Raw genomic sequence first — 10,650 nt, forward strand, 5'->3', positions numbered from 1 at the left:
GTTGTTGTTAATAAGTAGTAGATATATATATGTTAATTAATTTATAATATTGTGTTGATGGTATGAAGTTGTTGATGATATGAGTTGATGATGATTTTGTGATGATGTTGATATATAATATTGTTATGTAATTATTAAGTATATATATGTGTTAATTAATTTGTTATTAATTAGTTGTAGTACGTAGAATACTAAATGAATTGCGATTTTATATATGGAATTTAATTAATAATTAGCTATAGTTATACATATATATTTTGTTATATTTTCAGGATATGGATAAGAGTTGGATTTCGCTTCCAAAATGGGACAAAAGATATGGTAAAGGAGTTATGAGTTTTCTGGAATATGCGCTGGCTAATGCTAACGGGAATACAATTTTCTATTGCCCGTGCACGAAATGTCAGTGTCGCAGCGATATGCATCGATTTGCGATTGACAAAGTATACGTTGTACATGGGGGAAGGTACGTTGGGAAGTTAATGAAAAAATAAAATTGTATGTGATATTAATAATATTTCTAATATTTTTGTTGTATCTGTAGGTACAAGGAGTGGAAGAACGAGTTGCGGACTCACTAGATTACGCACGGGAACACACGTTCTGGTACCCCTGCTGAGTTCCAGTACAGGGAGTACGAGTGGCGTTGGCTTCTGATATCAGAATTCAACAACCCTCGTAAACAGGTATTTAAAAAAAATTTAAATTTAGTTAATTTGTCATTAAGTACGTCCGTTTTTAAATATTTTACTAATAGTTATTTTTTCTTTGAAGACCGTTTCCCGGGCGAATGCTCAGAACCGGCAACGCAACACAAGGAACCATCATGCCGGTTCTAGACCGTTCGCTGTCTTCATGGACGAGGCGGCCAGGGAATATCCAGAAGTCAACCGGTACGTCTATACGTACGAGAAAGCATATCTTGACGCCCAAGAGGATATTGTAAGTCATCTTACGTTTTTAAATTTTTAATTTTACTTATATATATATGTCAAAATGTTAATTAATCATTTTTTCCTTATCCAATTAGGCGAAGGTGAGGAAGGCTAGTGACGAGGTGATGAGTGCTATAGTGAGGGAGACATGGCAGGACACGCAAGAGGAAGAGATGTCCGAAGCCATGTCCTGGATCGACACTTCGGATCCGAGGGTTGGGGCGAGGATCATGGGCACAGCCTTCCCACCGCGAGAAAACAACTTCTACTGCCGGGGTCTAGGAAAGAAGGGCGAGGGGGTCCTGAAGACTACTCCAGGATTTCAACGAAATGCAGCCTCGACCAACAGCAGGACGACTCAGCTAGAGTCGGAAGTTGAGAGACTACTGGAACAGCAAGCTGCTCAAGCTGCCGCTCATGCTGCTCAAGCTGCCGCTCATGCTGCTCAAGCTGCCGCTCATGCCGCCCAGATCGCCGACCAGAGAGCCTATACTTCCGCGGTATATGCCGCCTAGCTGGCCCAGCAGCAGCAGATGTTCCAGTACTTGCTGGAGTTTACAGCTGCCCAGCTTCAGGGACTTCCAGCTCCGCCCATGCCTACGCCTATACCGCTACCTCAGCCGCCGCAAACTCCTCAGCAGCAGCCCCCAGAATCAGATATTGATTTAGACCATCTAGATTTTGTGTAGTTGATTAATTATATAGTTTTATGTGCTTGTTGTTGGTTATATGTATGGAATTGTTTTGGTGTATTTTGCAGCTTGCTTGGAATGGTAATTTAGAAATTTCGGGTATTTTTTTTTACTGGAATAGACTTATAGCCGATGAAACATGCCATAATTCGTCGGCTATAGTATTTAAAATTTCTTTTTTATAGGGTTTAGCCGACGAATTAAGGCATGTTTAGCCGACGAAACAGACTATATTTCGTCAGCTATAGTTATTTTTTAAATTTTTTATTACACACTTTAGCCGACGAATATATTAATGTTTCGTCGGCTAAAGTATCAGACTATGGTCGATGAAACATTAAAGATATTTGTCGGCTAAAGTCTAGGACAATAGCCGACGACGTCTTCTGTCGTCAGCCAAATACTGGGACAATAGCCGACGACTTTTTCTAGTTTCGTCGGCTAAAGTCATCGCCGACGACCCTTTCCCGACGAAACTATAGCCGACGGAGGCTCGTCGAGTAAAATCTTAGCCGACGAATTAAGCTAACAGGCCGACGAAACTTTTTCGTCGACTAAAGTGGTTGTCCTGGTAGTGTATGCCAACTCCAACGATGAATTAATTATAGTAAAATAAGCCTCATATTGATTAAAAAAATAAATAAAAACTCAATCAGACTCCAAAACATAACCTCTACTATATACTCAGATAGAATTTAGAGAGAATAAAAACCGAGTGTATCGCAAAAATTTATAGAATTTTCTTGAAAAGCACACACACTAGCTTATTCTAAGCACACAAGACAACGATTATGAAGAATAATCAACTTGATAGAAAGTGGGACGCGGCCTGCCGCAACATGAATTCATCTACTTGATTACAACTTTGATCATCTAAAGTTTTTTACTTGTATTATTAACTCTGGCCAATCAACCATGAGCATCTACTTAATTCTCTCTAGTCTAGGCAATGGTTGTCCATTTGACACCATTTTCAGCTATGTATGGCACTTGCTAGTTTGCACTGATGATTCAGGCACATCTTAGCTCCCCTCTGGAAAAAGAATGTTGTCGGCCAGCAAAAGCAACCAACTTGTAAGGCATTGCCAACTAAGAGATTTGATCAAATTGCCAGCTCCTCTCTTTTGCAAGAGTGGGTATCCAAGTATCTTTGCTTTGCCTTTCATCATTGAGCACTCTACAGATGATCCTATCCATCCTAGATTCCCATTGCTGATTTGTATGGCTTCAACAAGGGCCTCAATAGCTTTCTCTCAGCAAGTAAATCGAACGGAGGTCCGTTGAAAGATTTGGTCCGACGACCATATAACCTGGTCGTTTAGGGTTTTAAATCGAGAAAAAAACAAGGCTCAGTTCAGCATCATCCTCCAACTCCTCATCTGAGTAGAGCGTCGCAGTTCTTAATTGGTCTACAATATGTCGATTTATATATCCCCAACCTCTCATGTTCTCTGCAACTACTAGCTCAGTAATTTTCATAGTGTCAGCTCTCAGCTTACAAGTGTAGGCTGTTAATCTGTACTACTTGTCTCTCAGAAGAAATACATGTGAGACTTCATAAAGGTGAGATGTTCATTTATATGATCATATAATCTGTATTTTTTTTTTTTTTGCTTGTAAAGTGCATCTATGGTGGATTTACAAGTGGAATTGCAAAAGTGGATATCTAAATATTTGAGAGCCACATTATCTCATGGAAAATAGGAAAAAGTCGAGGTGGCTCTACAGTTTGAACTTTGCTAATAATACCGTATAAAATTCATAAACTTGTTTTGGACAACCATAGCTAATACAACAAATCCAGTCCTATAATCTAAACTCATTAAAATGCCAATGTCCAAATGCAATATTGATTTATAACATATTGCAAGTCCATTACCGTTAACAACATATTTTTTTTCGATGAAGCCGTTAAAATATTTGAACTCACCACTCTGCTATGCTTCTGTTTTTGTCTTTGGTCCATGCATTGTTCCAACAAGTGAGCTCCACCATACCCAACATTGTTCTTCTGAAGAAATTGAGATTCTTACTTAGCATGACAATAAGCCAATAACAAAATATAACAAGGCAGCAAACTAGCAAAGGCACAAAAATTAACCTTGAAACTTGTAATCTTCTTACACATGTTAAGATCAAAAGGAGATAGCAAACTGATAACAAGCAGTAATACAAGCAATGAGTTCCAACCTCAATTTGTTATCAGAACAGTTAAGGAATACAAGATTTTATAGACAGCGTAATGTACGTAACAGCAACTTCTTTTAGTTACTGCTCGTAAGATCAAGTGAGAAGTAAAAATCCAATATGCAAAACCCTAAACTCTTAAGGACTCAGAAAGATCAGAAGTCTTTTAAACCTTCATACATTTGCTCTCTTGGTTCCTCTTCATATCAACATGCTCTCACTCCTACAGTAAAGAAATCATACATCAGGTGTGTCAATATCCAACTTTATGAGTGGTGGTATGAGGGGTCCTCTAACAAGAATGAGATTCATGGAGACAAATATATTTTTCTTCATATTTTGGAATGTGGTTATCAGTATAAAGAGCTTAGGCACTGATGTTATTCCCCTCCTACGTACATCTAGTGGAGTATAAACGTAAAGACTCTTTATGCAAAGATATGCCACCTCTCTATCTATCTCTCTGTATTCTGTACTACCACTACACGAACCCTCCTTTTTCATCATCATCTAGGCTTATTACTGCTGAACCCAATGATCCCCACAATCAACACATTTATATACATCTTCTCTTCCTCACCTCTTTCTCTGCAACAAGTACCGGTTTATAAACTATACCCTTTTTAATTCCTTCTTTGTTTTCTCTCCTTCCATCTTTCAGCTTTTCAAACATGGCCTCTCACATAACCTACTTCCTTTCTGTGTTACTCATAATATTCTTGGTTTTGTATCCTTCTCAAGCCATGATCACTAGCAGTAACCAGTCTCAGTTTTTTGTGCAAGTAATAAAGCTTCTTTCACCTAATTCAGGCAGCTCTTTGTCAGATTGGGATGTCAAAGGAGGAAAACCTTACTGTAACTTCTCTGGGGTTATCTGCAACGATGATGGTTACGTTGTCCAGATTGATATCTCCGGTCGCTCACTCTCCGGCCAGTTTCCAGCAGACATATGTTCCTACCTGCCTCAGTTGCGCATTCTGCTTCTTGGGCGTAACAACCTCCATGGTGACTTTGTTGATAGCATCACCAACTGTTCATTCTTGGAAGAGCTCAGCATGGATCATTTGTATCTCAGTGGAACTCTCCCAGATTTTTCACCCTTGAAGAATCTAAAGATACTTGACATGTCATACAACAAGTTCAGAGGCAAGTTCCCCATGTCAGTGTTTAATCTTACCAATCTTGAGGTGCTCAATTTCAATGAGAATGCGGATTTCAACTTATGGCAGCTGCCTGAGAATATACACACTCTCACTAAGCTGAAGTCCATGGTCTTGACAACATGCATGCTACAAGGGAAGATCCCAACATCAATAGGAAACATGACTTCCCTTGTTGATCTTGAACTGAGTGGAAACTACCTGGTGGGTCAAATTCCAGCAGAGATTGGATTGCTCAAGAATTTGAAGCAATTGGAGCTTTACTACAACCAACTTACAGGTAGCATACCAGAGGAGCTCGGAAATCTCACAGACCTCATTGATATGGACATGTCAGTCAACAAGTTGACTGGGAAGATTCCAGAGTCAATTTGTCGGCTTCCCAAGCTCCAAGTCCTGCAGCTTTACAACAACAGCCTTTCAGGAGAGATCCCAACTGTGATTGCAGACTCAAAATCACTGAGCATGCTATCACTTTATGACAATTTCCTGACTGGAGAAGTTCCAAGAAATCTGGGGAAATCATCGGCTATAGTTGTCCTCGACTTGTCAGAGAACCAACTTTCTGGTCCATTACCAACAGAGGTTTGCAAGGGAGGTAAGTTGCTCTACTTTCTTATTCTGGAGAATCAGTTTTCTGGAGAAATACCAGAGAGCTATGCAGAATGTGAGTCACTTCTCCGCTTTCGACTTAGCTATAATCGATTGGAGGGCTCAATACCTGCAGGACTTCTTAGTCTTCCCCATGTTTCCATCTTTGATCTGGCTTACAACAATTTGAGTGGTCAGATTGCTGATACAATCGGGAGAGCTAGAAACTTGTCTGAACTTTTTATCCAAAACAACAGCCTTTCAGGTGTTCTACCCCCTGGAATCTCTGGAGCAATAAGTCTTGTGAAGATTGATCTCAGTAATAATCTTATTTCTGGTCCAATTCCTTCTGAAATTGGCAAATTAAAGAAGCTAAATTTACTGATGCTGCAAGGCAACAAGCTCAATTCTTCCATTCCTGATTCACTTTCTTTGTTGAAATCACTCAATGTCCTTGATCTCTCCAACAACCTATTGACAGGAAATATCCCAGATAGTCTTTGCAAATTGTTACCAAACTCTATCAACTTTTCAAACAATAAGCTTTCAGGTCCTATTCCAGTCAATTTGATAGAAGGAGGACTGATAGAAAGTTTTTCAGGGAACCCTGCCCTCTGTGTGAAAGTCTATGTCAACTCATCTGATCAAAATAGGTTTCCTGTATGCTCAGAACACTTCAACAGAAAGAAAATAAATTCCTTTTGGGTAGTAACAGTTTCAGTAGTCATTATGCTTATTGGAGCTATTCTGTTTCTGAAGCGCCGGTTTGGAAAACAAAGAGCAGAAGTGCAACATGATGAGTCTCTATCCTCATCATTCTTCTCCTATGATGTGAAGAGCTTTCATCGAATAAGTTTTGACCATCGTGAGGTCATTGAAGCTATGGTTGACAAGAACATAGTAGGCCATGGAGGATCTGGGACAGTTTACAAGATCGAGATGAGCAGTGGGGACGTAGTTGCAGTGAAGAGACTATGGAGTAAGAAAACAAAAGAAGCTTCCGAAGATGATCAGTTTGTTATAAACAAGGAGTTGAAAACTGAGGTGGAGACTCTGGGAAACATAAGGCATAAGAACATTGTAAAATTGTTTTGCTACTTCTCAAGTTTGGATTGCAACCTGTTGGTTTATGAGTATATGCCAAACGGAAACCTTTGGGATGCTCTTCACAAAGGTTGGATCCATTTGGAGTGGCCTACTCGGCACCAGATCGCGCTTGGGATTGCGCAGGGTTTGTCATACCTACACCATGATCTGATGCCTCCAATTATTCACAGAGATATTAAGTCCACCAACATACTGCTTGATGTGAATTACCATCCCAAAGTTGCAGATTTTGGCATAGCAAAGGTTTTGCAAGCAAGAGGAGGGAAGGATTCCACCACCACTGTTATCGCTGGGACATATGGTTACTTAGCCCCAGGTAAATTTTCTGATCCAACTAGATAATAATTCATTAAACATGAACGATGTGTTAATTTATGACTGCTACTAGTTTCCTTTTAAAGGCTAAAAAACTAGATAAACATGATATATATGTCTATTAATTCACTAAGCTGCATCTTGGTACAAGAAAATTCACCAAACATGAAACGAAAACCAAAAGGTAGTTCCTCAAATCAGCAGTGCTTATTGTTTTTTAATGTCGAATACCCTTTAGCTTTACTTTAGTCATTTATCTGAACACTCTTGAAAAGATTACACTGAATGTAATGCTGAATGTCATTGGTGCTTTCTAACAGAATATGCATATTCATCCAAAGCTACAACCAAGTGTGATGTCTACAGTTTTGGGGTAGTTCTAATGGAACTCATAACTGGGAAGAAGCCGGTGGAGGCAGAGTTTGGTGACAACAAGAACATCATATACTGGGTTTCAAACAAAGTGGATACTAAGGAAGGAGCCATGGAGGTTTTAGACAAGAGATTGTCAGAGTCATTCAAAGAGGAGATGATCCAAGTTCTTCGAATTGCTGTTCGGTGTACCTACAAGGCCCCTTCTTTGCGTCCAACCATGAAGGAAGTGGTTCAGTTGCTGATCGAGGCAGACCCTTGCAGATTTGATTCATGCAAGTCATCAACCAAGACCAAAGAAGCATCAAATGTAACAAAGGTTAAGAACCCTTTTGAGTTATGATTTGCATGAAGAGGTTTGGTTGATCCCACCATCCCAAGGTGAAGTATTATAGATAGTAATAGATAACCATGGTCCCTCGCTAACTAATCTGCGGGACTCGGTCATAAGGATAACTTCATTACTCTCCTAGCTTTTCATGAAAGTGGCTTGTAGATTCTATCTCTCTTTCTCTTTTTCTTTCTTTTGCCCTTGTAAGGATATGAGGTATTTAGTCACTATAACTGCTTTACAGTAACGCTGATCAGCATCTATTATTCAGAGACCTACCAATGAAAGATCATACCCTTAGCTTTTGTGAATTTTGTTTTTTCCTCTTTTAGCTTTTGCTTCTTTTCTATTTGAGTGGGGGGATAAAAGGAGTGGAAGGTTGTGAATTGTGAGAGGTATCTTGTATGCATCAAAACGTGGTTTCTGATTCTGAATTTTAATAACCAAAGGTAAGAGGGCATGATTCTATATGGAGGGGACACTTGAGCTTAGCTACCCAATGAGCAGATAGTTGGACATGATTGATAGATGAGCATCTTCAACACCATTTATGTCAAGGACAAATGAGAAACTAGTGAATCATATATGTCTTCTGTTCTTTCTTTCTTTTTCTACATTAATTTGATTGAATTTGTTTTTGGTTAGAGGTGTATGCACAAAAATGCACCAAACACATTTCACCACAGATAGTGAGCCATGAACCTCCTTCCACTCACAATTGGAACAAAGCTTTTATGGCTAGATGTATTCTAAATGAAACATTCAAATTCATTTCACCTAAATATTCTATCACTAGCTAGTTTTCTTCCATGCTGTTATAGCTAGCAAGATCATGCTATAGACGATATCATCTTCAACCTGAAGTTTATCATTAATTGGGTTTTATAAGGTCACCAGCAATACACGTGAGATTTTTAACCAATTTCTTCTAAAAGCATATCAAATAAAGTAAAGAAACACTCTCACAGCAGTTGGGTCATTTCATACAAACACTGAGATAAAAAGCAGTCACCCATTTGGTGTATATTAGAGTCATATATGCAAAGACAAGTATATCATGATTCATGAACTACATGCAACCGTGCGAGCACACACACACTTGAAGTGTGTCGATGTCAATCTTTGCGAGTGATATGTGGGGTTTTCTTAGCAGAATACGATTCATGGAGACAAATAATAGTATCTTTTGGCATGGTGGAGAGCCCATATACAAAAAGCAAGAGGCTTTAACTGATATATCAGCTCAAAAAAGAAGGAATAGTTCTTAAACGAAAAGATAGGGTATCAAGGCAATGCACATATAGCTGAAATAAGAACCTTCACTCAGTAATTTCATCAAACACTTTGTGGGCATCTTACTAGTGACCATTGACTACATAATTTGCAAAAGCCGTTTTAACCTAATCATAATTCTAAGCACTGAAAACAAAGTTGTTCAAAGTTTACATGAAATGCATACCTGATTGTACGGCAAAGAATTGCTTAGCGAACCCACCCAGAACCTGAATTGACAGAAATGAGTAAAAAAAAAAAACAACAGGAACATTCAGAAACAAAATATGGAAGCAAAACAACAATCATGACAATGAGTACTACATGCAGTGCAGCACTGATATTGAGTGATTAAGTTTTAATATGGCTAGTGTGATATCCATGAATCCATGATGCTAGAATTAATAGTCGTGCAACCAAGTAAAGTGGTGTTTCTGGGGTTGAAATCATACCATCGTAGACTAGAACATATACATGTATTCCACTTCCCAGTTCACACCAGTAGACTACTACTGCTAGTAGTAGATGGTGAATATTGGTAGTGCTTTAGGGACACGATCATGAAGAATAGGAATAGGAATCGCCCAGTGGTGAACGATGAACATTGTTGATCCCACACACCGAGTATACAATTTTTTGGCTATAATCTTTTGTTTGTATGGTACGTTGTGCTGCCTATAGAGCTTGTTACGTTTGAATCTGGACCAACACCGAATTTAGAACGACATTTTGTTTTTTTATTTTTCTGATAATACGGTTTCGTAGGAGAAATTTTAAATACACACCCCTAATATCTTAATACACACCCCTTACTTAATACACCACCTATCAAGTTTTTCATTTCAGTATTATACTTAATACACATTCCAAACTGCCTAAAATGCCCTTAATTTAATAAATATACCATTATTTAAGAAATATTCCATTATTTAATATAATTAATATATATTTACTATTTTGTACCTCTTTTTACATATTATTTCGTCTAATTTTTGCTAGAAATTTTTTGTTATCATCGTTCAATTTATAATCAAATGATTATTATTATATCCTAACTCCAAATCACCATTACTATTTTTCAAAATTCACAAGCTAGTAGAACTGTAGAAGTACAGTAGCTATTAAACATAGATAGCTAGTTACTCGATAAAACATGTCATGGTAAAAATGCAGTACTTGACAATATGATCTGCAAGATAAACTAAAGCTGATACAGATAAAAATAAAAAATAAAGAAGAAGAAAGGAGACAACCTAAATGAATTGTGGAGAAGAGTTAGGGTTAGGGGAGAAGACGTGCTTTCGATAATTTTATGGTAGAAGATGTTAAAAAGAATACTTCTAGCGCGATTTTTTTTTCTTCAAATAATAGATGTTTATTTTAGTTATTTAACTTACCTATAAAATCTCAATAGAAACATAAAATAATAGAGGTGTGTATTAAGAGATTAGGGGTGTGTATTTAAAATTTCTTCATACGTAGATTGAATCAATAATTTTGAGAAAATACGATATAAATCCTTTATTTTTATTTTTATTTTTATTTTATCAAAGTGGGGTGTCAATTCCATGAATAAGCAGGGAGAGGTAAAGATTAGACGATAACCCGTCTTATAAAGAGCACGACAAAAAGAAGCTATTGCTACAAACCGGCCCTTAGACTAGAGTTTGACATAAAATTGTCTTAAA

General features: G+C 37.9%; 1 protein-coding gene and 1 non-coding gene across 2 annotated transcripts; one reads left to right on the forward strand and one right to left on the reverse strand.

The window, feature by feature from the left end:
* Positions 1-4,459: 4,459 nt before the first annotated feature.
* LOC101305947 (receptor-like protein kinase HSL1-like) lies at positions 4,460-8,113 on the forward strand. Its single transcript, XM_004299794.1, has 2 exons — positions 4,460-6,988; positions 7,308-8,113. The coding sequence occupies exons 1-2, from the start codon at positions 4,486-4,488 to the stop codon at positions 7,700-7,702; spliced, it is 2,898 nt and encodes a 965-aa protein (XP_004299842.1). The 5' UTR covers positions 4,460-4,485; the 3' UTR covers positions 7,703-8,113.
* Positions 8,114-8,133: 20 nt separating this feature from the next.
* Positions 8,134-9,590, reverse strand: LOC101306238. The gene is made up of 2 exons (XR_184687.1): positions 9,415-9,590; positions 8,134-9,192 (listed from the first exon to the last, which is right to left on the reverse strand). It is a non-coding gene; the product is annotated as an uncharacterized LOC101306238 (transcript).
* Between the last annotated feature and the right edge of the window lie 1,060 nt (positions 9,591-10,650).

This window comes from Fragaria vesca, linkage group LG5, assembly GCF_000184155.1.
Source record: "Fragaria vesca subsp. vesca linkage group LG5, FraVesHawaii_1.0, whole genome shotgun sequence".
Lineage (NCBI taxonomy): Eukaryota > Viridiplantae > Streptophyta > Magnoliopsida > Rosales > Rosaceae > Fragaria > Fragaria vesca.

Excerpts from the sequence above, each read along its gene's own strand:
- LOC101305947 (XM_004299794.1), top strand. The coding sequence starts at position 4,486 with ATGGCCTCTCACATAACCTACTTCCTTTCTGTGTTACTCATAATATTC. Across the intron at positions 6,989-7,307 it reads ATATGGTTACTTAGCCCCAG|AATATGCATATTCATCCAAA; the intron begins GTAAATTTTCTG and ends GCTTTCTAACAG.